At 39.1% G+C, this 27,352-nt stretch overlaps 6 protein-coding genes across 7 annotated transcripts; 2 read left to right on the top strand and 4 right to left on the bottom strand.

Moving 5' to 3' along the window:
* The first annotated feature begins 732 nt into the window (after positions 1–732).
* Positions 733–6,185, top strand: LOC105977662 (pumilio homolog 1). The gene is made up of 9 exons (XM_013003000.2): positions 733–1,996; positions 2,482–3,506; positions 3,605–3,746; positions 3,839–3,946; positions 4,275–4,487; positions 4,610–4,720; positions 5,125–5,319; positions 5,408–5,582; positions 5,674–6,185. The coding sequence occupies exons 1-9, from the start codon at positions 1,406–1,408 to the stop codon at positions 5,709–5,711; spliced, it is 2,598 nt and encodes an 865-aa protein (XP_012858454.2). The 5' UTR covers positions 733–1,405; the 3' UTR covers positions 5,712–6,185.
* Positions 6,186–7,000: 815 nt separating this feature from the next.
* LOC105977816 (protein ELC-like) lies at positions 7,001–9,968 on the bottom strand. Its single transcript, XM_013003197.2, has 2 exons — positions 8,518–9,968; positions 7,001–7,295 (listed from the first exon to the last, which is right to left on the bottom strand). The coding sequence occupies exon 1, from the start codon at positions 9,752–9,754 to the stop codon at positions 8,555–8,557; it is 1,200 nt and encodes a 399-aa protein (XP_012858651.2). The 5' UTR covers positions 9,755–9,968; the 3' UTR covers positions 7,001–7,295; positions 8,518–8,554.
* Positions 9,969–10,880: 912 nt separating this feature from the next.
* On the bottom strand, positions 10,881–13,658 carry RCA (rubisco activase). Of its 2 annotated transcripts, none has more exons than XM_013002810.2 (7): positions 13,577–13,658; positions 13,166–13,479; positions 12,965–13,070; positions 12,733–12,818; positions 12,187–12,659; positions 11,293–11,607; positions 10,881–11,186 (listed from the first exon to the last, which is right to left on the bottom strand). In XM_013002810.2, exons 1-6 carry the CDS (start codon positions 13,619–13,621, stop codon positions 11,321–11,323), a joined length of 1,311 nt encoding a protein of 436 aa, XP_012858264.1. In that variant the 5' UTR covers positions 13,622–13,658; the 3' UTR covers positions 10,881–11,186; positions 11,293–11,320. The 2 variants fall into 2 exon arrangements, with proteins under 2 accessions (XP_012858264.1, XP_012858263.1); XM_013002809.2 differs by having other exon boundaries at positions 11,326–11,607.
* A 2,988-nt stretch (positions 13,659–16,646) lies between these two features.
* LOC105977524 (LOB domain-containing protein 33) lies at positions 16,647–17,493 on the top strand. Its single transcript, XM_013002831.2, has 2 exons — positions 16,647–16,988; positions 17,104–17,493. Exons 1-2 carry the CDS (start codon positions 16,710–16,712, stop codon positions 17,422–17,424), a joined length of 600 nt encoding a protein of 199 aa, XP_012858285.1. The 5' UTR covers positions 16,647–16,709; the 3' UTR covers positions 17,425–17,493.
* A 379-nt stretch (positions 17,494–17,872) lies between these two features.
* Positions 17,873–23,078, bottom strand: PUR4 (purine biosynthesis 4). The gene is made up of 3 exons (XM_013002830.2): positions 22,638–23,078; positions 18,348–22,551; positions 17,873–18,172 (listed from the first exon to the last, which is right to left on the bottom strand). Exons 1-2 carry the CDS (start codon positions 22,677–22,679, stop codon positions 18,349–18,351), a joined length of 4,245 nt encoding a protein of 1,414 aa, XP_012858284.2. The 5' UTR covers positions 22,680–23,078; the 3' UTR covers positions 17,873–18,172; position 18,348.
* Positions 23,079–24,607: 1,529 nt separating this feature from the next.
* Positions 24,608–26,775, bottom strand: LOC105977353 (AT-hook motif nuclear-localized protein 15). Its single transcript, XM_013002653.2, has 2 exons — positions 26,632–26,775; positions 24,608–26,296 (listed from the first exon to the last, which is right to left on the bottom strand). The coding sequence occupies exon 2, from the start codon at positions 25,718–25,720 to the stop codon at positions 24,752–24,754; it is 969 nt and encodes a 322-aa protein (XP_012858107.1). The 5' UTR covers positions 25,721–26,296; positions 26,632–26,775; the 3' UTR covers positions 24,608–24,751.
* Between the last annotated feature and the right edge of the window lie 577 nt (positions 26,776–27,352).

Here is a 27,352-nt window from a genome sequence, read left to right as displayed (position 1 = left end):
CGAGTTGTCGAACAACTATAATCGGACTCGAGCTCGAGTTTGAGCTAATGTCAAATACACGAGACAGCTCAGCTCGTTTACCACCCCTTGTTCCATCCTAGAGTCGGGCCTAGGTCTTGTTTCTAGGACTAGACCGGACGAGGTTTAGCCCAATATTGGTTTAGATTCCTTGCTATGGGAGTGGAAATATGAGTATTGGGCTCAGGTCCACTTTCGCAATGTTTTCGGCCCATGCACTCCCTTTTGCGGTTAACCTAAAATTTGGAGTAATGGTATTTATTTTTTATGTGTAAATAAATAAACTAAATAATTAAATAGAAACACATTTAATTTTCTCAGATTCAGTGTCAGAATTTTATTTTTTAAGATACTATTATTATTATTATTTTTCTTCAAATACCATCTTCTCATTTTCGGTTTAGAAATATAATTTCCACATTTGATATTTTCCTATTATTTTTATTTATTTATATATGAATGTGATTCAGCAAAGATATTTTATTTTCTACTATATATCGTTACAAAAAAATCAGGCTTGCGTAAATTAAATTATCCATAACCAGAAAATATATTATTTTTATTTTTTTACAGATTAACGTATTAAAAAAGAAAAATATTATAATAATAAGACCAAAATTTCAGAAATCTGATTAATTTTCTATTATTGCAATTCAATTATTAAATTTAAACCCAAAATAGATATATCAATTAAAAAAAAAAAAAAAAAATTCAGGTAATTCCACCATTAGCAAGAACTGCAAAAAAACCCTAGAAACTTTTACAGTAACTAAAGCAAGGGACAAAGTCCACTCTAAGAGAAGAAAAAGGAAAATCAAATCAAAACCCTTTTCTTTTAACTTTTGATCGCGTCCGTTAACTCGCTTCATCGGACGGCCTTCATTCATCATCGTTCATGCTTATCACTCCCGTCCCCCATTTCTTTCACACTCTTCTCGCTCCTCACTTCTCTCTCTAAAACCCTCCGTCTCAGTCTCTGCCTTCCCCCTATAAGAATGACTTCACTCCTCCTCGTACTTTCACTCACTCTCACTCCGATCCTTTTCTCTCACCAAACCCAAACATCAATCTCAATGAATTGAATACAGGAAACACAACACACTCCGTATCCGTATGGCAAAAGGAAAACAACAAGATTTCTTCTAGATATTTTTTATTTTTAATTTGGCAATTAAAAAATATTCTGGGCTCGTTCATAAAGATTGGGTTTTTATTTTGTTTCTGTTTTTATGAAACCTTTATTCCTTTAAAAGCTCTGTCTAGCTTAATTCGAGATAAAAGGGTCTAATTTTTCTTGTGATATACGTTCTGGGTTTTCGTTTTTTTTTTCCTTCCCAATTGTTTCGAAGAATCTTGTGTACTTGTTGATTTTTTTTCTGTATATGATATGATTACCGAGAGCTACTCGGAGATGATATCGGAGATGGGTGTGCGATCGGTTCTCGGCCGGGAGAGCAGCAACAATTACAACGAAGAACTGGGGAGGCTGCTTAGGGAGAGAGCAACCGAGCAAGAGGCGAGTGATCGTGATAGGGAGCTCAGCCTCCTCCGCAGCGGCTCCGCCCCTCCTATAGTCCAGAGATCTTTGAGCTCCGGTTTTCTTGGCGGCAATGTTTCTGAGGAGGAGCTTAGGTCTGATCCGGCGTACAGCTCTTATTACTACCAAAATGTCAACATGAACCCCCGCCTCCCTCCGCCGCTCCTCTTGAAGGAGGACTGGCGCTCCGGACGGCATCTGCAGGGCCCGAGCGGGGGCCGTGGCGGGTCCGCGATTGGGGATAGGAGGAAAATTAGTCGCGGCGGTGATGGTGGGAGCGGAGGTGGTGGTGGGGAGTCTCTGTTCTCAATGCAGCCGGATTTGGGTGGTTCGAAAGAAGAGCATGTAATGCAGGCGAAGGAATGGAGTGGAGATGGATTGATCGGATTGCCCGGGTTGGGATTGGGGACTCACCGTAAAAGCATTGCCAATATGGTTCAGGTAGAAAATCGAGTTGGGATTTTTTTTATTTTTATTTGTTGATGTGTTAGATTGAGGGTTGATATATGTTGAGTTTTAAATGTGTTCTTGTTACTTGATTTGCTCTCTTCCTTAGAAAGTTGGATATATGTTTACGATTTTTTTATGCGTATATTTGTTATCGATTCTATCATTGATACACAAGCAACTGTTTCATGTCATTCAAGAATGGATATCGTTAGTTTTCACAATCGTACAATTCTTGAAGGGGTATACTTTATTGCATTCGCTATATTTGTAAAAGAATCATTGTCTTGTCATAACGGTAGATACATCAATAAATACTCGACCAATAGCCGTGCTGATATATTCTACGTACGCGTGTCGTTTTTGAACATTTATTACCTCTCTTCATTACGCTTTGCTTGTGACGAATCTTTTCGCTTTATTGATTCTACGCCTTTTTTTTCGGGGATACAAATCACGAAATCCAATTTCCAATGCAGGATGACATAGGCAATGCAACGTCTATTTCTAGACACTCGGTGCCTCAAAATTACGCTTCTGCCATGGGCGCTTCTCTATCAAGAAACAACACACCCGACCCTCATGCTGTAGGAAGATCTCCAAGCCCTCGTATTCCTTCTGCAAGTGTTGCTTCGGACCTCGTCGCCTCTCTGTCCGGCTTGAGCCTTTCGATTGACAGCCTGGCAGATGAAAGGAAACACCCGAAAAATGAAATCGATGCTGCTCAACATAACCTATCTCACTTTCCAAGAAATAAAAACCCCGTAAAGCAGCATCCTTATCTGAACGAGAATTCGAATGGTCCATCCACACCGCCAGCTCAGTACCTCAATTTCTCGAGCCCAACTTCTTCACTGTCCAACTATGGCTTGGGCGGATATCCAGCGTCACCATTAATGCTCGGAAATCAGGTCCAGCCTTTGGTGGAGAGTATGAACTCTCACGGATCGAGAGCGTTGAGTGGCGGTGGAGGACTGACACATGGCGTGAATCTATTGGCTGCTGCTCAAGAGGATGCTGCTTTTCCAATGGGGCTTATGGATCCGTCTTATCTCCAATATTTGAGGTCGAACGAATACTCGTTGAACCGAGAATCTCTTGTGGCGAATTCACAAGGAGAGTTTCTTGCACTTCAGAAAGCTTACGTCGAAGCTTTGCTTCAGAAATCGCAATACGGGCTGGCTTATGGGAAATCGAGTAACTTGAGCAATGGCTTCCATGGAAACTCTGGCTACGGGGTCGGGTTTTCTTACTCAGGAAACCCAATGGGTCGCCCCGTTTACCCGAACTCACCTGTTGGATCGGGTGGGCCTGCTAGGCACATGGAACAGATGATGCATTTTCCTTCAAGTTTGAGAACTGTGCCTGGTAATTTCGTGGGCCAGTGGCCTTCGGAAATTGGATTGGACGAAAATTTTGCAGCTTCTTTGTTGGATGAGTTTAAGGGGAATAAAACGAGATGCTTTGAGCTGGCGGAGATTGCTGGCCATGTTGTTGAATTCAGGTATTCATTTTTCTTTAATTGAATTTTTTGACTTGTTCGTAATGAAACGTCACCAAATTTACAAAGTTATTAAATATCAACAAAACTTTTGTTTACAGTGCGGATCAGTACGGAAGTCGTTTTATACAACAGAAGCTTGAAACTGCCAGTACGCAAGAGAAGAACATGGTTTTCCATGAAATCATGCCGCAGGCTCTCTCCCTTATGACAGATGTGTTCGGTAACTATGTGATCCAGAAGGTAATGAAATTGTTAAAGACTCGATTTTTTTTAAAGGTTTTAGTTTCCTATTTTTTCTTGGATATATTTTTCATGATTGTTTTTTATTTCAGTTTTTCGAACACGGAAGTGCTTCGCAAATTAGACAGCTGGCTGAGCAGCTAATTGGACATGTCCTTACCCTTAGCCTTCAAATGTATGGGTGCCGAGTTATCCAGAAGGTATATAACTCCGTGAAACAAACACGAACCTTCTAAAACTAATTTAAACTGTCGACTCATATGACTCGGATATACGTACTTGATTCTTATTCCCTTTTCTTATTTTCTTGATTCGGATAAATGTAGATGAATCGACTTTGATACACAGCATCGTCATCTGGTTTGAATATGTGTATCTTTATCCTGATCTAATGTATAAAGAGGAAAAAGTTTACGTTAATCTCATAAACATTGTAATAATTCAGGAGATTTATGTCTTAAGTTTACAACATAGGTTACGACTGCTTAATGGTCTCTGTTCCGTCCTTTTGTTTTTGGATATGTACAGGCAATTGAAGTTATCGAACTGGATCAGCAGACTAAAATGGTGGCAGAGCTCGATGGCCATGTCATGCGATGTGTGCGTGATCAAAACGGAAATCATGTTATACAGAAGTGTATTGAGCGTGTTCCCGAGGCAGCCATTCAATTTATTGTCACTATATTTTACGACCAAGTCGTGACCTTGTCTACTCATCCTTATGGTTGTCGTGTGATACAGGTTTCAAGATTTTATCTTTTATTATTATTGAAATAATAATAATCGTGGATGAGGGAAAGAATTTGCTTTGATTCTAAAAGGTGATTTTTTTTTTTCATATAATATATATTTTTTAATTGCAGAGAGTTCTGGAGCATTGCCATAGTCCGAAAACTCAGAGTATTGTGATGAACGAGATTATGAAATCTGTTATCTTGTTGGCTCAAGATCAGTACGGAAACTATGTTATTCAGGTTAGCAACAAACCCTTGTAAGATTACGTCGTGATTTTTATTTTATTTTAAATAAATTAAGAGAGAAAGGTTCATACTAAAAAAATATGTTCGTTTCGCTTGGAGTTGCTACTTTTGAATTGATTTTGCATTTAATTAGTGAAACCTACGATAACGTGAACTATTTGTTCGAAGCATGATTTAACATGAAAGACTCGTATTTCTCATGTAAAACGTGTTTCATGCGTTTTTTGTTAAACGGCTAAGAATGTGTAATTTTGGTGGCATAACTGTCATTAATATATTTACGAGTCTATTTAAGATTACGAATCAATGTAAATAATAAACAGCCATACAAATTCATAACCTTAAATAGACTCGTAAATAATCTTGCTGAGTCACTAAATCTCCTAATTTTATGACAGCATGTGCTGGAACATGGGAATCCTCATGAACGTTCTGCGATAATTAGCCAATTAACCGGTAAAATAGTGGAGATGAGTCAGCAGAAATTTGCTTCAAATGTTATCGAGAAATGCTTATCTTTCGGAACTGCTGAAGAACGCCAAACCCTAGTATTTGAGATGCTTGGTACTACTGACGAAAACGAGCCTCTTCAGGTTAGTCAATCAATCAGTCTAAATAATTGTTTTCTAATTTGAATTAATTTTTTTTGGGGCACTTGATTTATTTAATATATGAAATCAGGTAATGATGAAGGACCAGTTTGCAAACTACGTTGTACAGAAGGTTCTAGAAACTTGTGACGACCAGCAGCTTGAACTCCTACTTAACCGAATAAAGGTTCATTTAAATGCTCTCAAGAAATATACCTACGGGAAGCATATAGTCGCCCGCGTAGAGAAACTCGTCGCTGCAGGAGGTATTCTTTAAAAAAAAAAAATCTTTCATTTTATTATTTTCCTCCTAAAAAAATACGATATTTAACGAGGTTCTTGATTTATAACTTGCAGAGAAGAGGATTAGCATCCTTTCGTCGTATTCTGCCTAATAAACGGGCAATAGGTGGCAGAAAAATTGTACAGCTAACTGAGAATAGTACGAGCCCAGGCTTTTCTTTATAAAGAAAGTCTGGATGTGCGACATCTGGTTCTTTTTCGAACGGAGGTCGGAACGGTTAGAATAAAATCATGTTGGTTGTACTTTTTTCTTTTTTTCTTTATTTAATTTAATTTAAAACTGTACATTTTTAGTATGTAAGGATAAGGATAATATACCTTTAGAGCGAGGTTTAACGGAGGCTAAGATGGTAAATGTACCTGATAGCCGAGAGCCCTTGAGAGGAGATAGGTTTTGACTGTAAAAGTTTGAGGGTGTAAAAACAGAAGGAGAGAAAGTGTGACTGTACAAAAAGTTGCCATGTGAGGAGCCTTTGTGTGTGTGGTGGTGTGTCTTTTAGGGTAATTTCCTATAATGTAATGATACATAAATGTTTTTTTCTTTATTCAGTTAGAACCTTCGTAAATTATATGATGTTTTCGTATTGTATGGTTTATGTTCTGCGTATTCATAGTATGCCGAAATTTTGCTTTTGAAAATAGTTGTTGGAAGCAAATCATTGTTCTTTTGTAGTTTTCTCGGGTTTTCGTTGTGGAAAAAATTCCTAGAATCATTGATGGCTTTTGTCGGTGGTGGAAATTTAAACATGATTTTTCGAAGTCAATGTATATGATCCATAAAATTTCAATTTCGGAACGGTACCTTTTTTTCTTCTTTTTGATTTGAAGATTATTTGTTTTGATTTTTATGATTTTTTTTTCTTAAACATTTTTTATTTTCGTTGATTCCGTTTGGAGAAATTTTGATCTGAGTTTTTGAAATTCTGATTTTTCGATCGTACTAAAATAAAATTGGAGCAACTCCTAGAAGAAATAAATTGAAACTTTTTATCGGCTTTTTATGTACTATGCGGGTATGTCTTGTGCATCGTTTCTCACTAGCTCTTGTGCACTCGGCACAGGTAAAGAACTACCAACAGAGCTTAATTCTTCTTCTTCTTCGGTTTTTGCCATGTTCACAGATTGTATAGGTGTTTTTTTTTCACTGTCCAACTAGAAAGAGGTTGGTTTTCCTGTTGTTCGATCTTCGTCACGTTGTTACATGTTCGATGTCGAAGGTTTTCGGTAATTGGCCGTTTATTAATATGATGATGTAGAGAAAATATTAAACTGAATAATCAAAATATAATTACAATTTTCATTGTTACTTGGTCTCTCCATTTTAGTGTTTCTTTCTCATTGTAATGTAAAGAACTAGAAAAACAAAATCATTTGCCTCATGTAAGAAGAATAAGTTTCAATCATTTAGGTTGGTAAATCAGAAATACAATACTCGCAATAAATTTTCAAATATATATATGTATATATATATTATCATCCTCTCTAAAGCTTAAACTGTGCATCAACATAATAATACCCCTGTTTCTACATGGGCACTGCAACAAGGTCTCTCATTTCTTGATCAATTTATCGGCTTCATCAAATACGACTCGATTGCTGTTTACGTACGTACTACTATGCCACCAATATCAACACCTCCACCACCAAAATAATCACAGCACCATAACAAAGAAAATCTGATGTACAAAGAAAACAACAAAATACCGAGTAAGAAACATATAAATTTACTTGCGCTTATGGAAACATATACACACAAAAAACTCAAGAAAGACGCATCTTTTTCTCCCAAAATTACTTCCAGTAGTAGTTTTTCGTGAATTTGCCAGTGTAATCAGAATATTCGAATTCTTGATGAGTTGCAATATCCGAAATTTCATTTACGTTAAACTGATATGGAGAAGAGGAAAAAGGAAACAGCGGCCCGTATCAAGTTAAGACATCAACTGCCATGTCCAAGAAATCTCTTTTTTCGAGAACAATTCGACATAGTAAAACACACAAGTTCAGAAGGCACTAAAAGGGCAACGGAAATTTTCTGTCAGTTAACTACGTTACCTCTTCTGTGTGTCATTCTATGGTGCAGCGTTTCGGAAATGAAAGACGAGCTTCAAAGGCATTCGAAATTCATCACCAGAAACATGAAACTCCTCTTACTTTTTCCAGCCAATCGGTGGAAAATGAAATTTGCGCTAGCTTATCTATGTTAATTTAAGATATTTCACACATCAAAGTAATGCAGCTTCTTGCTGGAATATCTTTTTACATGGAAGCACAAACCAGGACCTGTCAGTGATTGCCTGAATCTTAATATATCTAAATTTTATCTTTTGCAAAGTTCATGTATATCAGCTTCGTAAGTATACAAGTTAGCACGTGTCAGGTTCAATGCGTAGGACAGAGAACCTAATGCAAGGAACTATAGAACTATAAATCTTCATTTTCACATCAACATGATGATCTAGACATGCTGTTTTCCAAGATTTGAGCAGTCAAACACAAATAATAAATCAAAAATAATTTGAATAAAATCCAATTAGTCTAATGTATGGCTTCTAGTTCTAGCTTCAACAGAGCTAGCTTTGCCCCTTGAATCAGCAAGCATTCCAAAAAAGCGAAAATAGTGTATTCAAAAACTAAAACACAGAAATTAAGATCAGAACACCAAAATCCAAATAAAGAATTTACCTGTCTATATGCCTTAGAGTTAAGAACTAGACAACCAACGGATAATCAAGATTGCGTGTACAATGCAAATACCAAGTGCAATCATATTAATACAAATCAATGGACAAAATTCTGTTTTCTACACCACACCATACCACACAATTTGCAAAAACGTATACAAGAAGAAATCAGTAAGAGAGTAAACAAATCTCCGTTAATTTCACCATATCATACCTGAACGAAATTACTCCCACACGGATAAGAGGCAAACTCATGAGAATGCATATTGCGGTGGGGCCCTCGAAGCCATATTAGCAACCTGAGCTTGCATCTGAACCGCCCTGACCTTCGAAGCAGTCGCCCGGTGGAAAAACTGCTCCCTCGCAAGAAGTCTGACATTCCTCAAGTACTGATCGAAAGGCACCGCCCCTTCTTGAGCAGCCTTGTCCAACGCGTAAATTGTATCTTCCACCGCCAAATCCGAGGCTGTGCAATCCAGCATCTGCTTCGACAGTGCATCGCACGGCTCAAAGGCCTGGTCCACGTCAACTGCAGTGACATCAGCAGTTCCCAATTTCCCTTCGTTCTCCCTCAACCATACTTCTAGAACATCGGAATTCGTCAGAACCATTTGCAACTGCTGCTCCAGTGCTTCCTTTTCGTCCTGCATTTCCTTCAACCCTTTCCTCAATTCTTCGTCACGCTTCCTCAGCACCGCCTGAGCATTGAACAGACCTTCCACTTCCCCTTCCCTCCCCTTCCTCATCTCTCTGATGTCACCATTTAAACTCCCCACAAGCTTATCTATTGCATTTTTCTTGAAAACTTCAGCTGGGTCCTCCATTATTCTACCGCTGCCGTATGGGGGCGGCGGCGTGGGTGTCGGCGAATAAACCCTAGGTGGTATCGCCGGACGAGCTGCGTTTGATCCCACCGCCGAATTCATACTCCCGTAACCAGAATTTGGGCTGGGACTAGGGTTAGGGTTAGGGTTTGAGGGTTTCCGCTGCGAATACAAGGGGGGATCACGGGCGAAAAAATGGCTCAAATTCCTAGCCAATTCGACCAAATTGGATGAGGGGAAGACCCAGGAATGGATGTACGGGATGGAGACGATGCCGTTGGGGGAGACGAAGGGGTGGGGGCGCTTGATGATCATATCGCGCGTGGGGTTGACGAAGACCAGAGGCGCGTGCTGGGGGTAGGACTCCATCAACCAGATGATGACGGGGATGTTGTAGGTGACCCCCTGGTAAGACATCGGAACGGTGCCGTCGGCCTGGAGGAGATTGACGGTGCGGCCGTCGTTGTGGGTGAAGACGGCGGTCTTCGGCTGGAGAGAAGCGTAGGCTTCAATTAGGTGAAGTAGGTGCTGCCGGATGTGCCATTTCATGCCCTCCGCGTACGGCAGCGCCGCCGGACCGCCCTGCGAGAGCACGCTGTTGAGGAATTGCTGTGTGTATTGCGACATTCTGCAATCAGTATATATATTGTAGAATCTATAGCCCTACAATCAATCTATATATATATATATATATATGTGTGTGTGTATGTGTGTATATGTATATCGGCGTGTGGATCTTGTGTTTGTGGTGTTAACTCTAGAATCGGCGAGAGGAAGAAGTTGACTAATATATATTGATGAAAGAAAAAGCAGAAAAATCAGATTACACGGTTTCGTTTGTTGTACTCTTCGTTTTAAGAGAGCGAAGCGAAGGCCGAGCTTTCCTTTGATAAAAAGGATAAATACCACTTTACCCTCAACACTTTATCATTATAATACTTTCACCCCTCAAATTAATTAGATATAACACTTTAGCCCAAATCAAATTTATGACCAAGACTATTTCTTAATTCTCATTTAGAAGTACATATAAACATACGCACAACAATAGTTATAGTTGTATAACTTGTATTACAATTGCTGTTGAATATTCATTGAAACATTTTTTTACCCCCAATTCTCTCTTAATCAAATAAGAGGTATAAGGGCAAAATAAACTGGTGAAGAGCTTTTCGATGAAAAATGAAACAAAATATGATCTTAGGGAACTAAAGTATTAATATAAATATAGGTTATAGTTGTAGGGTTGAAAATGAAAATCAAATTAGGCTATTCGATACACTATTCGTGAAAACAATTAAAAGCGTCAATTTGATTACATAAGTTATGAAGTTTGGCACGAGCTTCATTGATTTTTTTTTTTTTTGTGATAAAATAAATCAAGTTACTCGAGTTTGATTCGTTTTCTACTTGATTGCTTATCAAAGCAAGCACTACACGTATCCTTAAAAGCTCGATAAAAATTCAAACAAATTTGGAAGACTGTTCGTTGTTGAAAAAGTCTCTTAAGTACTTATAGACCTATCTACTTGGATTAATTTAGGTGCATGTAAATCTTTGTCTAGACTAAAACCCCAAGTAATTATATATCGTTTGTCTGATTTCCACAATTCTTTACTACTATGAATGAATATTTCAGCTCTGTTCGATAGATTTAATAGGTTCTTGATTCTTGGTATAGTTTTACAGCTTTTTATGGACACTTACTTATATTCCACAAAAGCATGGAGAATGTTAAAAAAAAAAAAACACATAGCAAATTGTTTTATTATACAAAACAAAATCACATGACAAAGGAAAATCCACAACAACACCAAAGTTATTATTGGCAATTAAATAGAAATACACTTTGTGGATCAACTCATTTTTTCACCAAAAAACAAACAACACAACGAAGAAAAGGCGAAAAAAATAAGAGAAAAAAAGAAAAAAAAGAAAACAGCTTATAATGGGTATACGCAAGTCCCGTCGTCACTTCTTGCAGTTGGGTCGAAGTTCTTTGCATTCGGGTCAGTGCAGCCTTCAGGCACAGGAAGATTCACTTGCTGTGCTGCTTGCCCTACATTAACACAAAAGAAAAAAAATATATATATTAATTGCATTCGAGTTAGGAAATTTAATATTTTTTTCGTAAAATATTTGCGATAGAATTCGTGGATGCAAACCTCCAATTGTGAAGGGCCAAGAAAGAATCTAACCGTAGAAAGCTCCGCTATCAATGGAATCCTTGTTAGCATCTCCGAGAGCGGCGTCCTTCAAGTAAGTCTCGGCCAATTGGACCCTCTTCACATTGTCTTGCTCCTGGACAAGCATGTTTCCGTATTCTAGAAGCTTCTCGATTGTCATCTTTGGCTGCTCGAATTTCGGTGGGCCCGACCTCGAGTTAACCAGCTTCTTTCCGATGTTGTCCACTCCGATCTCTGAGATCCACTTCCTCACTTCGTCGTCGTACACTCTTGCCCTCAATGCACCGAAGAAATCTACCAATAACGTAAACGTTTCATGGATAAGTACAGATTTGGAATTATAAATAGATATGCGTAAATTATATCGAAAATAAACTAATGTAGCAAAATTACTAAAATACCCTTGTCATTAGTGGAGATTTTCTTTAATTTTTGCTAGATTTTAATATGCATCAATTATAAGGAAAATAAAATAATATATTAAAATTACTAAAATACCCTTGTTATTAATGGAGATTTTCTCTAATTTTTGCTAGATTTTGAAATTTCTTTTGTTTGTATAAAATTAATATGCATAAATTATAAGGAAAATAAAATAATATATTGAAATAACTAAAATACCCTTGTCATTATCGGAGATTTTCTCTGATTTTCGCTAGATTTTGAAATTTCCTTTGTTTGTATAAAATTAATATGCATAAATTATAAGGAAAATAAAATAATATATTAAAATTACTAAAATACCCTTGTCATTATCGGAAATTTTCTCTTATTTTTGCAAGATTTTGAAATTTCTTTTGTTTGTATAAAATTAATTATATATATTCTCACAGATATTTAATATGAAAAAAAAAAAGAAAAAATGAAAATTACCGATGGATTGGCCGGGGAAGGTGTCGACGAGTCTGACGACGGCCTCGTCGGCGATGTTGTCGGTGCGGAAGATACCGAGGCAGACACCGATACGGTCCTCGCGGGTGGGGGCCCAGTAGAACTTCTCCATACGCCCGTCACGGATGAGGGGCGCGTACAGCGTGGAGAAATCGTTACCGGTGACGATGATCGGCACGCGGGGGTTCTCCTCCTTGTTGTACATTCCCGGGAGCTGCACGTTCGTCGGGGCATCGGCGATGTTCATGAGTGTGGCGTTGACCATCTGGTTGTTGACCGTGTACTGAGTGGTCCCGCCCATGCGACCGGCACCGGCGTCGAGATCGTTGATGAAGAGGCAGCACATCTTCCCCTTCTTGATGATGTCGGCGGCCTCTCTGTACCTCTGCCTGATCAGCTTGGCCGGCTCTCCGGCGTTCCCGCTTTCCAGCTCTCCGGCACTCATCATGATTGGGCTGTGTTTATTAACATTATTCATTAGTAATTAGTTTAATTGAAATTAATTAATTAAAATGAAATAAAACTCACTTAATTCCCATCTTGGCGAAAACAAGTTCACACTGGAATGATTTACCCTGTCCTTTTCCTCCCCACACACCCAAGATAAGTGGAACCTGTTGTAGTTTAAAAATTATTAATAACATTTTAATTTTACTTAATTTATAAATAACAAAAAAAAAAAAAAAAACTCAGGGGGTTTTTGGTAATTACGAATAGATGGAGGTGGTTTTTGTAATTTAATGTAATAAAAAAAAAAAACCTTGATGTTGGGCAACTTCATGAAGTTCTTGGAGATGTGGACCATGAGCTTGTCCATGAAAGCAGGGGCGATGTAGAAACCGCTCATCGTGTTGTCGAAGTCGTATCTGCACTCGATCAATTATTTAATTTAATTAAAAGAGAGAGAGAGAGAGAGAGAGAGAGAGAGAGAGAGAGAGAGAAACGGCGTCGTATAGCGTACTGTTTAAGGCCCTGGCTGATATAGTCGTAGGAGTTGAGAACGGCGTCGTGGGTACCCATACCGGTGGGGGCTTGGAAGAGAGAGTCGACCATGCCCTTACCTCTGGCGATGTCTTGCTGGTCGTCGGAGATGTCGGTGGTCAGACCCTTCCATTTGTCCTTGTCTGTCTGTTTCTTGCTGTCTTCGATCGCCGCCACTACCTTAAAGCTGCTTCCGCCGGAGGCGTATTTGGTTTGGTGGGTGTTCACCTTCTTCAAGCTGCTGCCCAGAAACGATGAGCTCGGTACTCCCACTCCCGATCCACTCAAGTTCAACTGCACATACATATATATGAATTAATGGTAAAAATATAATATGTAATCGATCTCATTATTAATTATTATATGTTTTTGTAAGAGTAAAACTGGGTACCGGGACGCGGTTGACAGCTGCGGCGGTGGAGACGGCGGCGGCCATTTTGTTTGCGGTGGGGGGTTTTCTGTTCTGTGGAGGTGGTGTGGAAGTGGAGCAACAGGGAACTTATAGTAGAAGATGGAGTGTGCATACACACAAATACAAGTTTGAAGGGGGTGAGTGGATTGGGGTTTGGATATTCGTCGGCCACACAATCAAGATTGCCCATCTGACACGTGGCGATCAGATATTGGTAATTTCATCGTTTCTTCTATAAGGTTCCTGAGGTTATTATTTTTGCTCATTTCTACTCCACTTATATTTCAGATCATATTACTTTCTTTCTTCGATATAAATAAAATAAAATAAATAAATAATATATTAGATGAATTACCACATATATAGGTATTGGGTCACAAGCACACATCCCTTGTGGAATTATAGGCCCAATTTGTGTTCTTGGCATAAATACAAGACTATTAACTTCAGGACTCTGGATAGGCCTTTTTTTCTTTTTCTTTTTCTTTTTTTTTCTTGATTTCAATTTTATTTGCAACTTTATCAGAAAAAATACAGTTTTCAATTATTCTACATTTGGTCCTTCATGTTTACAAAAAACACATTTAGTCCCTCGTGTTTCATAAATTACATTTTTAGTCATTTTTTCGTTAAAACTAACGGAATCAATTAACGTGTGTCCATCACTGCCTTAACTGATGTACTAATGGTAAATTGACAAAAAAGCACCAAATGTGTTTTTTTATGAACAAGTTGGTCCAAATGTGAAATTGATGCAAACTTAAGGGATGAAAACTGTAATTTTCCCCAACTTTATCTTATTATTTTATGGATTTTAATTATGATAACTATAGTTATTTGTCCTCATTTTGGTTTTTGTGTTGGCTTCTTGCATGCATTATTGGGGTTTTCTTCTAGCTTTTTCCTTTTCTTTGTAATAATATATAAATAGCTTAGGAAATTAAAAGATGTCCACATTTATGATGCCTGGAAAAGATAGAGATGGGAAAAGACTTCCATAATTAATCTGTATATTTATTTTTATTTTTATTTGTTTTAATTTTAGTTTTCTTGGGCTATCTGAGTTGCATATATATATATATATATATATATATATATATATATATATATATAGTTTTTGTTTTGAATTATTCACATTTGTAAGAATTAATGACAATTTTATTTTATCTTGAGGATTTGTAACTGTGTCAGTAGCTATTATATATTTGGATAATATCTGAAAATCTTAAATTAATCAAACTATATAGTATTTGATGCAAATTATAGTAATCTTACAATTAATTGTTGGCCAAAATGATTTAGCGGATTGGGTATTTGCCACAAATAATGAATCACTCTATAATATATTTGATGCATATTATAAAGCAATTAAAGAAAATTACTTAACTTAACAACCCAATTACCCATAAATTCAGTCCAAGATAGAGTCTAAGTGAGGCCCAACATGTATTCAGATCGGCTTAATGGGCCGGGTATGGGTCGAATTCTGCTGGTTAGTGAGTCTAGGCCCATCATTCCATCAGGTCTGCTAAACGGGTCTGGTTTGAGTCGACTCGTTGCCAAGAAACTAGAGGACTATGCAGTTAGGACTGATCGACAATCCATTGATGATTTCAGTGTACACTGTACACTATTTTTATTTTTAATACAATTCTAACGTCAAAGGGTAACAAACACTGGAAAGACGGATTTATCTTACATGTGCCAACAAGCGGTTTTGTTTGATGTTACGACCGATGAACTTCGTCGTGTTTTTCACCATGCACGTGTATTGATAAATATTTATTTTACACGCATTCACATGTATTTTGTACGTCGGTCTACGGTCTATAACTAAACAATATAATATATTTGATCAGATGTAGCATTTAGAGAGGCTCCTCCACCTCCTCATCCCCCATATATCCACAACATTGTTCTTCCGTTCTACGTATTTCGATCCAAAAACAAAATAAAAAAAAAAAAAAAAAAAAAACTTTAAGCCTTAGACAAGACCGAAAGTTAGAATTTTTCATATGAAAAGAATACCATTTTGTCTCCTAGTTGTCTCTTTTAGAGCACTGAACCATAACTCACAAACTGTAGCTCAAGCACTTAAATATATATACATATTTGTATATTACATACATACATGCATGTAATTTATATTATATAGTATGTTTTATGAATGTGACAGATTTTGAAGATTAAATTATGCATGTAAGATAATGGAGAATAAAACTTACGTGCCCAGACAAATTGGAGATGTGAGTCATCCTGCCTACTTCCATTCCTGGGGAAAAAGGGCTACCTGCTGCCATAAACAATACAAAAAAAACCATTCTTAATCGCATCGTTAATATCGAAAATTCAAGAATTAAGACATCCTTAAACTCCCCAAACAATAAACCGTCGGGCTAAAAAAACCATCTAAAGTATCTGCATATTCGATGTTCATAGCACAGTCAGTAACACAAGAAGACTGCTTAATCGAAATTTCGACGTGGGGACCGATACTAACTGTGGTATTAACGATAAACTAATCGATAATGGGCGGAACATAAAACAACTTTCACTTTCATCATTTCCCATTGGTACACGCACGGTCGAAATACGAACAGTGAAAGAAAGTACCACGGGACACCTCATATTTTTTCCTGGGAAAAGCATAATCACTTTACTTCATTATTGAATTATCAAGAGATAATAAGTAGACTAATCACTATTGTACTTGCCTACTTACATAGGCCCCCCCAAAATAAATTAAAATAAAAACATTTGTATAAACTATCAATCAGCAATATTCGCTCCGTTTCCATTAGTGTGTGTGTGTGTCATGGCCCTGATTGGGTTTTTGTACGAGTCGAAACGGATAAATTTAAAGCAATTTCCAAAGCACAAATGAGGAAAGAAAGTGCACCCAATTTGTAAAATGAAATTGTTGGCCACAAAGGAGACCCAAAACACTTTACTTTCTAATAAAAGTTAAGTATGTCTTTCAGCCATAATGAAAAGGGCATTATAAAGCCAGGATATCGATTACTCGAGCATGCATATTCCTACACTAAACACAGATTTTTGTCATAAAACTTTAGGATTAGCCAAAACAGGGTAAACGAAAAAGCTCGAGACAATGACTGGAGTTAGCTCGTCGTGTGGAGCATGCAAATTCCTAAGGAGAAGGTGCACTAACGAATGCATTTTCGCACCTTATTTCTGCTATGAGCAAGCAGCGAATCACTTTGCAGCTGTGCACAGGATATTCGGTGCAAGCAATGTGTCGAAGCTATTGTCTCACCTGCCGGTGCACAGCAGGAACGATGCTGCCATAACAATATCATACGAGGCACTTGCTCGTATTCAAGAACCCGTTTACGGTTGCGTTGCTCATATCTATTCTCTACAACAACAGGTATTATCTACCATTTTAGCGGGAAGGGTATTTTAGTCATTTTTTTCTACAAAAATATATTCATATTTATTAGCTTTCTTGATAAAAACGAGAGAAAAAAAACGTACCTTGATAGGTGGCCAGCCTCGAGGAGGAGATAGAAATACTCGGAAACCAAATAGCTAATATTGGAGTCAACATTGCTCCTTACGAGACCAGTAACCCTTACTTCGCTGCACAATCTGAAATAGGAAGCAACTGCAGTAATCAACAGAGTCTGCCGATTCTACATCCGGAAGCATCCGGAAGCTTCTGCCACGCGGGATTGCAGACTGTGGATGAGGTTTCCGAAGGGTTCCTCAATTCAAGTATATTCGAGATGCTACTCGAAGAACTGAACCAAGACTATTATCTGCTTGAAGAGCTGAGCCAGGACTACTATTATATGCACTCATAGTAGATGAAGTAATAGCAGGAACCAAATTTTGCAGCACCCCTGATTTCCGATTTTGCGATTACCTTTTCATTCTCGTAACTCCGTTTCTCTGCTTCTTTTATGTATTAAGCCTCTGTTTGGCTCCCCTCTACTCTGTAAAGATGCAAGTGTTATAGCTCGTGTTTAATTCGGACTTCATGGCTTATGATTTAATTTATGCACATGCATTGACTGTCATAGGATGTTCATAATTTCGTTCGAGCATCTGAAAGAAGACAAAATTAAGTAAACCATTTAAGGAGATTTTTCGGACACTTACGATTTGTCTTGTTCGAATTATCACCTGATATCAATCCCTAAAAAAAACTTGTCTTGGTTTGAACATTATCCATGCAAAGAAGGCATAACCGAATAGTTCAACCTGGCGAACAAATATAGAACTTGTATTGTATAATCTAACGAAACCAGATTTAAAGGTCGAACCAACAGATTCAACAAATTTCTTCATAAATTCAACTCTGATTGAATCCCAAACATCAAAATCAAATCATTCAATAATACAACCAGGTGTAAACCAAAATTACGTTCCCAATTTCGGAAAGAAAATAAAAATACATAAGATGTTTCCATGATAAATGATCAAAAGTACTAAATACTCTATTGCGAAATACACTCTAACCAAAATATGTAAGGAAATTCAAAATGCTAAGAGTTGGACTCAGAGCCTCCTACATGCTCCCCTCAATACTCGTCCGATGAACCACAAATTCTGAAAGAAAATAATTAAAACGTTAGCACAGAAACTGACTTGAGGTAAATTTTTATGAAATAAAACAGGAGTTTACTACTGCATTGTATTTATAATCGAACCACATAAGAATAGCAGGTATTCCATTCACTAAATTAAAAGTAACAGCAATTTCCACATTAAAACAAAAACGAACCTCACGAACACCACTCCCTAGCATTTTGGAACATGCGCAACCAAGGGCTGGGGCCTTTCTTCTCAACGTTCCAGTCCTTGGGATACCAAGGGTACTGCCACATCAAGAAGCACCGTTCTGGATGCGGCATCATAGCAAGATGCCTACCATCTGGAGAACAAATCGCCGCCACGCCTAGCGGTGAACCGTTGAGATTGAATGGATAGACTTCTGTAGGATTCCCATCATCATCACAATATCTCACAGGAGCCAACTTCGACTTCATAATACTGCCACCAACATTATCATCGGGGAAATAAGCCCTTCCCTCTCCATGGGCGGCCCACACACCCAACGTACTCCCTTCCATTCCTTTGAACATCAGAGCAGGTGACTCTTCAATTTTAACGCTCGTGAAACGGCACTCGAATCTACCAGATTCATTGTGGATGAACCTCGGCTGTGATGGATCACCTTTCTCCCCAAGAACCCCTCCAACTTCAGGACCCGGGACCCACCCTAAGAGAGCCATAAGCTGACAGCCGTTGCAAACCCCTAAACTGAAAGTGTCTGGCCGTTCGTAAAACTCTTGAAATTGTTTCAGGAGAGGCTTGTTAAACCGTACCGAAGCTGCCCAGCCTTTTGCGGAGTCGAGAACATCCGCGTAGCTGAACCCTCCAACAAATACAATGCCTCGGAATTCTTGCAACGAGACTGCTCCGGTGAGAAGGTCGGACATTGCAACATCCCACGGCTCGAAACCAGCGGCAAAGAAAGCAGCAGACATTTCTCTGTCCCCGTTGCTTCCTTCTTCACGAATGACTGCAACCTTTGGTTTTGAAGTCGCGGTCATGTATTTCTCATCAGTAGGTGTTGGAGTGAAGGACAGCTTCCATGAAGGTTCACGGCGACTTCTCAAACCTTCTTTCTCTAGCTCCACACAAGATGCCAGTCTTTGTAATTTTTCCAGCTGAAAGCTGGTTTCTTCCCACAGGTCCCTGAGTACTGATGTCCCTTCATTCATATGGACCGTACCATCAATCTTCAGTTCAACTGTCGGTGAGGCGGTCACCTCACCAATTATCTCAGCAGATACTCCAGCATCGGAAAGATTTCCAGAGATCACATCAAGATTCTTTTTACTGACCTCCAGAACAAGGCCAAGTTCCTCTGCAAAGAGCATATGTGAAGCACTACAGTTCTCCTTAGAAGTCAAATTCAAGTTAATGCCACAGTTCCCTGCAAATGCCATCTCAAGTACAGTCACTAACAATCCTCCATCGCTGATATCATGACCAGCTGAAATGAGCTCCAAATCAATTAAATGTTGCACCGAGTTGAAAACTTTTCCAAGATAGGAGACATCATCGAGATCAGGACACTCATCCCCAATTTGATCGAAAACCTGAGCAAGAGCAGATCCACCAAGCCGCCGCTTTCCTTTTGCCAAATCAATGTGAAGGAGAACACCATCATCACCAAGCTTCAAGTCTGGGGTCACGGTTTTAGTTATATCTGGACAAGTGACATAAGCACTGATTACGAGATTTCCAGGAGCCTTGACAACTTCTCCGGATGCACGGGCTGCCATCGAAAGACTATCTTTCCCCCCATCTATAGCAATACCAAGTTCAATCATAGCTTCTGAAAGTGCAATGGCAGCATCGTACATGGCTGCCCCTTCCCCGTCAAGTTTGGCTGCATACATCCAATTGCCACTAGCCTTAATATCAGCAAGAGAAGTCACCTTAGCCCAAACAAGATTCGTAAGAGCTTCTCCTAAAGCCAGCCTTGCCATAGCTTTGGGATCCAAAAGACCTTTGATTGGCTGCTCCCCAATCGAGCATGCACCGCCAGTAATGCCAGTATAGCTTTGAGCAATCACAGCGACATCAGCAAGTGTAATTTGCAGGGGACCCACAGTTTGCTGCTGTGCTACAAGACCTGTCACACACCTATCAACTTTTGTAGTCAAAAACCGTTTTGAGGCGACAGAAGGAAGTCTCAGGACTCTTTTCAAGGAATCCATAACAGATATACTAGGAGCAATATCGAGTGGCTCTCTCGCATTAACTGTGCGGTGGAATTCAAAAGTTTTTTGAGGCATGTCTCCAAGCACCTTTTCGAGCTCAAGGTCGACCGCAGGTGGTGGAGTAGGCAGTCCTTTTGAGTTGCATTTCTCTATAGCTAAACTATCCACCAAAACAATCCGCCCTTCACCACTAATTGTTCCAATAACAGCCATTGAGAGTCTCTCTCTTTCACAGATGGACTGCAAAAAGTTGCGACTTTCGGGCTTCACCAGAATAGCATCTTGCTCCTGGTACTCTGCTCCCCATATCTCCAGGATTGACATAGTGTAATCACCAACTACAATTTTCCTGATATCAATAGTAGCACCCTCTGGATATATTATTTCCTTGACAACGTTACAGTTTCCACCAGCACCCTGATCGTGAATACTAATGATAGGATTCTTTTCTCCCATTTCAACACAAGCACGCACAACTCGGTACAACTTTTGTGCCATCTCCGCATCTCCACGCTGCACAGCATTGAAATCCAGCTGGGCGTCGTTTTGGCCACTAACCATGCTAGATGCAGCGCCACCGCCCATTCCTATACGATATGCCGGCCCTCCGATCTTCACAACTAACATCCCAATTTCAGGTTCGCCTTTCGTTATATGGGTATGATCAATCTGACCAATACCTGCACTGAACATGATTGGCTTCAACCACTCCCGCCTTTCCCCGCTTGGCAGCCTCATTCCAAAAGTCCTTGTGTAACCCTGAATCAAAGGCTCCCCAAATTTGTTGCCATAGTCCGATGCACCATTGCTAGCATCAATGAGAATCTGAAGGGGTGGAGCCAAGTTTGGAGGATATGTAAATGTTGCATCCTCCCACGGTGCATACGAACCTTCGATATTGAGATTTCCAACACAGTATCCAGCTGTAGATGCCACAACATACGATCCCCTTCCAGTGGCATGTGTATCTCTAATCCTGCCTCCAGCACCAGTCTCGGCACCCGGGTACGGGGCCACGGCGCAAGGGAAGTTGTGAGTCTCCGCTGTAAATAAGATATCTAGATCACGAACAGTCATGTCTAATGGGCATGATGAACCTGGTTGGACTGGCCGTAATTGATTTGCAGGAAACCCTTTGATCGCACTGGAATTGTCCTTGAAACCAATAACAGAGTTGTTAGGATTCGCTCGTAACGTGTTTTTAACAATTTGCATAAGAGTACCGTCCACCGGCTGACCATCTATAATAATTTTCCCAGTGAAAAACCAATGCCTGCTGTGCTCACTGTTAGACTGGGCAATATCAAATAACTCAACATTTGTTGGGTTTCGTTTTATATCATCCCTGAAGAGCTTTGTGTAGTACTGCAAATCCTGTTCGTCAAAAGCCAAACCCATTTTGACGTTTATTTCCTCCAAAGCCTCCCGACCCTTCTCCATGACAGGTATATATCTGACCTCCTCAGGTACCACATTCATTTCGAAAGATGTGAGCTTCTGAGTATAAACACACTCAGTCATCCTGTCATGCACCAACTCAGCAAACTCGCTTATTTGAGTGTTCGACAACGGCGCACTTCCAGCAGTGACGTACAACAAGTACCTCCTTGATCGTTCCAACCTACTGACTTCGGTCAACCCACATGCTCGGCAAATTGATACCGCATTTGAAGACCAAGCAGTGGTGAAAGACAACCGCGGGCCAACTTCGACAATTACAGGAGTCGAACTGTCTTTTGCATCTGCATCGAGAAAACTCTCAGTTCCCAGATTATCGGGCTCGTATGTTTCTCCCAAAAGCCATTTAAGCACAGCTAGTTTCTCGTTCGGAAGGTCTCCGTCTAGCCCGATGTTGAAACACTGCTCGGTCTTCAAACCGATTATTTGGTTTGAGACTTTGGTCTGAACCAATTTGAGAAGCTCCGTTGTTGCACTTTGTTGAATCAACGGGATTCGATAAAAATGCATGACCTTATCAGCAACTTTCCTGCCCATCCGAGAGTCCTCGCTTACGGGATTGACTACATCCCTTGAGACCACTGCATTGATCTTCCCTATAGAATGAGGTCTGCATCCAATCTTTCCACGAGAAATTCTTATTGAAGGATTTTTTGTTGGTATTTTACCCCAGAGCAAACTGTTTGTTTGCCTTGACGAATGCCTAGGCAAAACTAGCTTTTGCCTATGGGATCCCTGTAAACACAAAAAATAGAGAGATTTAGCAATCAACTCCGCAAAATAAAAAACATATGATATTGAGAGAGGGTAAAAGAACATACTCGTAAGAACTCTGCTGCTGTAATTTCACAAGCAGCAGCCATTGCTCTGTCTTGTTAACACTCTCTGACAAACACAATGACTGCTCAGTAAAATAAAAAGAAGCCTATAGCGGCCGGAACGGTGTTAGTGAAACCGGAACGTAGACCACCGCGACAAAGTTCCGGCATATACCGGAATCTAAAAGAAACGATTTTTCCGCCGGAACGGCAATATATGCGGCTCACGCGCACCGCGGCGGTGATTTATCGGACGGGACAGACGGACTAGAATAGTCGAACGGGTTGTGGCGGTGTTCGTGGTGTAACTGTGCTCTTCGTGGCGGCGGAAATCGATTAGGGCTGGTGACGCAACAATTTTATATTAGTTCTGATTGCAAGAACACAAATGTGATTGGGATCACTTAAGTTTTCATATATTTCAATTTAGTCCCTGTATTTTATGATTTCTATTAAAATAAAGTGATATATTCAGAACTTATACTTTAACCCCTAAATTTGTAATTATTAATTAATGGTAATAAGAAACTTCGTAAATTAATATATATTTATAAAAAAGTTATAAAACGTATTTAACATAATCATTTGAAAAAATGATTGAATAAAAAATTATGATTTAAGTCAGGAATACACGATTGAATATGATTTAATTGCTTTCAATAATTCTTTTATAAGTCACAATGTTTGGTTTAATTTATGTTATAATTTTTGTATATTAGTAAGAATGTTTTTTTTAGGTTATGCTAGATTAAGAAATTATATTATGTGTTGAAATAATATAAATATGTAATTAATTTGGACAAATGAGGGGTTGATTGCTTGAATATTCATCCGCAATATATAAATAATATTATATTATAAATATTAAGCAATATTATATATGGAAAATAATAATTAAAATGCACGAATTTTGTGGATTCTAAATTGAAATGTCAAAATACATAATAAAATAATTAATAAATGTATTTGAAAATGGACGTTATTTGGTGGAATATGCATTGTTTGTTCGAAGAAAATAGAATTTCCATTAATGACGTAACTCAAAATGAATTATAGTATCGGACTACCTTGATGAAAGACGAGCAATTTCATATGCCAAACGATTCCCTTCCCTAAGGATACGATGAACCTTAACCACATCAAATTGAGGTTAAAATAGGAGATAACGTTTCTTGATTGTTGTATCTTCGTTTTGTATATTACATAGAATAGCTATTGAGAGCGTAAAGAATGCTGGACAAACATCGAATGTGTAAAGTTTCAAAATACTATGATTCGAGGGTGGAATCGAGCTTTCGAAGTTTGGAACATTGGGCCGCCGGCCGTGGCTGCGACGAATATTTATAATTAAAGATGTGTTAATTAGATTAAATGATTTGAAGTTGATGGATTTTTTAAAAGAATTGATGCTCCAAATATATAATTGTTTTTAAATTGTTAAAATAAACTTATAAAAAACTAATTCTTCAATTGAAATTTGATGATTTGAATTTTATATTATAATGAATTAATACAAATAAACCCAACATATTCATTATATAATATGCTAAATTCTGACACTCAAATATAACATGAGATTATCCAGTGGAAAATTCTTCAGATACCTTAATCAATAATTAAATATTGTTTGCATGATTAATGTATGACCAACGCAATAATATAACATTCTCATAATATATACAAATCAACCACGTACAAATACAACATTCTCATAATATATATATTATATATATTCAACTATTTGATTCTTTGCATGATTAATTAATTAATACAGACAAAATTAATTATTTAATTTGCAGACAATCAAAATTAATCAATACACACATGACATGATGAATAATTAATCGTTTTGCACCATTAGTTTATGTTTCAATCACAGAGCAACAAAAACCTATACACTGATCATATATATATATATATATATATATATATATATATATATATATATATATATATATATTAGAGAAGCCATCTACAATGCAAGGAATATAATTAATTAGTTAATTAAGAGCAGATATTAATGGATAATTAAGATTCTAACCTTGTTTTTTTCATGATTCCTAAACAACTTCCACAGATGAATACAAGTTATTAATGTAAGCATTTTTTTTCCGGCGTTAATACGGCGGAGGAGGAAGACGAGGCGGTGGAGCCCAAAACACATCATGCGCCGCCATTAGGCCACCGCCATTGATGGGTGGAAGCAAGTTTGGAGCTATATTATTATTATTATACAACGCCGCCGGCGAATGATGATTATCTGCCAAACCACCACGGCTGAGAGAGCCAGATGCATCGGCGGTTTCAGTAGTGTTTGCTCCTGACGATAAAGTCAACGGCGGCTTTGACTGCACTCCTTCTCCGGGCGCGGGATCTTCTTCCAGAGGCAGCCTCTCGTAAGCGGCGTTGGTAAACGTAGCGGCGATGACCATCACCGGACCAGATGCCACCAGTGCACCGACCACCGTTCCGCCGACTATCTGACCCTGGCCTCCGGCCAAATACACTGTCAGCCCACTAGCCCCCGTTGGCGACGGCGGAGGCAGGAATCCCCCAGATAAGGATAGTATCTCGAATCTTCCGTGGAGGTTGAGCACCCCACCTGGGGCAGCCGGCTGCCGGAGGGTCACGTTGCTCACGACCCCACTTCCGCTGAGGACGGAAACTCCGACGTGGCGGCGCTGGGCGAAGGTGGCGATGCTGTCGGAGATGTCGCTGCCGCTGCTGATTTCCAGTACGTGGCTGCGGAGGGAGTTGGGGCTGTCCTTGGTGATGACGATGGGCGGCTTGGACTTGTTCTTCGATCCGGCGGGCCGGCCCCTGGGGCGGCGGCCGGAGCCGCCGCCCGACGGCCCGGAGATCTCGATATCTCCGGTTGGGTTCTGGTGAGCTTCCTCGTAATTATCACCATCGTCAGGGTTCTGGTTAGGGTTACTCCCGCTGCTATTCGATAGGTTATGGTTCAAAGCAGCATTTTCATCCTCGGAGTTATTTCTCAGGTGGAGAGATGGGCCGCCGCCGCCGCCTGACGGAGACGACGACATCGGATTCATCACCACATTTCCTGCCCACCATCTGTTCGCCATAATGCTTTCTTCTTTTTTCCTTCTTCTTCTTCAACAATTAATAAACTATTCTCTTTAATCTCAAGAAAGAAGACGACAAACTACAATTCAAATATTCAAACCCTTCTTCGTCACTCTTTCCAAGATTCGTTGAACAAACAAAACCTTAAATAAATTACTCCAACTACACCGCAAGTTATAATTTAAATCTCCATTGCTGGATCTGTAATAAAAGCTTAGCCTTTTCTTACAGATAAATCTAAATTCTTATCTCCTTCGACTTTCTTATATATATAACCTAAAGTCAAGACCGATCTATGAATAAAACTGCAGAAAAAAGATTTATTAATTCAGACACACACAAACAACAACACTTTGGATAGGATAATAAAAAAAGAAGCAGAGATCTAAGCTTCATAAAAACATTTGAGCTGCCAAAAAATAATAAAATAGAAATAATTTATGAGCACAACTTTCAGTACCAGATTCAGTTGGTACGGGCTAGGGTTTTCGGGTCAGGTCCTTCATATATTCTCTCTCTCTCTCCTTTGGTGAGATCTTGACAGTGTTGGTAGTGGAAATAGTAATAATATAGTACTGTGAATTAGCAGTGTTGAATGACCATCTCAACCAAAAGCTTAAGCTTTTAGTGAAATGTATCATTTAATATTAATATCTCCAATACGCCCCCTCAAGTGCAGGCGAATTACATTTGAAGCCTTGCACTTGAAATATTTTAAATGGGTGGCTGTGGGATTCGAACTCAGGACCTTTCATTTGGCCTGGCTCTGATACCATGTTGAATGACCATCTCAACCAAAAGCTTAAGCTTTTAGTGAAATGTATCATTTAATATTAATATCTCCAATAAGCAGAAAATACAGTTAAAAATATAGAGAGGAGAGAGAAACTAGAGTACATAAGGAGTGTACCTGGTTTTTTCCGGTTTGGATATTGATGAAGGAATCGGGTCGGGTCGGGTCGGGTGTAGGTAGGTGTTAGAGAATACAAGTGCAGTAAAGAGTAAAGGGTCCATAATAATTAATAAAGGAGAGATGAGCACGAGAGAAATTTAGGGTATGGGTTCGGGTGTGGGTGCGGGTTAGTGGGGCAACGTGCACACACGCGCTCCAGACAAAACCCGCCTGTCACCCTCGGGTAGGTATATCGGATGCCACCACGTCTGAACCCTCAATTCTTTCGCCGTGACTGTGTGTGTGTGTTGTGTTTTTCCTTGTTTTTTGGTTTTCTTTTTTGTCTGCTTGTGGTTGAATATTTTTTCAATTAGGGTGTACCTAATTAGTCAAATATTGGCCTAATTAAGTGAACCACTCAGTTTGATTTTAACTTCATTAATTAATATTTCATGGTAGGCTTCATAATTACTAAAATAGGATAAATGGTTTATTTCCTTAGGGTTGGTTACCTTCCATATGGAGAAATCAGAAGAAAAAAGGATGAAGAGATATATGAGTGAGGGGCGGGCACCGCCATAATCCACCAATCAGATTCCATGTCACTTCTTCCCTTCGCCCTAGGCAAGGGTAACTATCCCATAACTACGCATATTCTCACCCTTCTACCTAAATTGGGTGATGGGACTGAAATTTTATGCAAACTAACGTGATTTGCCACTAATTAATTACTTGCCAA

This window comes from Erythranthe guttata, chromosome 6 (genome assembly GCF_056151865.1).
Source record: "Erythranthe guttata isolate IM_541 chromosome 6, IM_541, whole genome shotgun sequence".
Classification (NCBI taxonomy): domain Eukaryota; kingdom Viridiplantae; phylum Streptophyta; class Magnoliopsida; order Lamiales; family Phrymaceae; genus Erythranthe; species Erythranthe guttata.
This window is presented reverse-complemented; position numbering and strand designations above follow the sequence as displayed.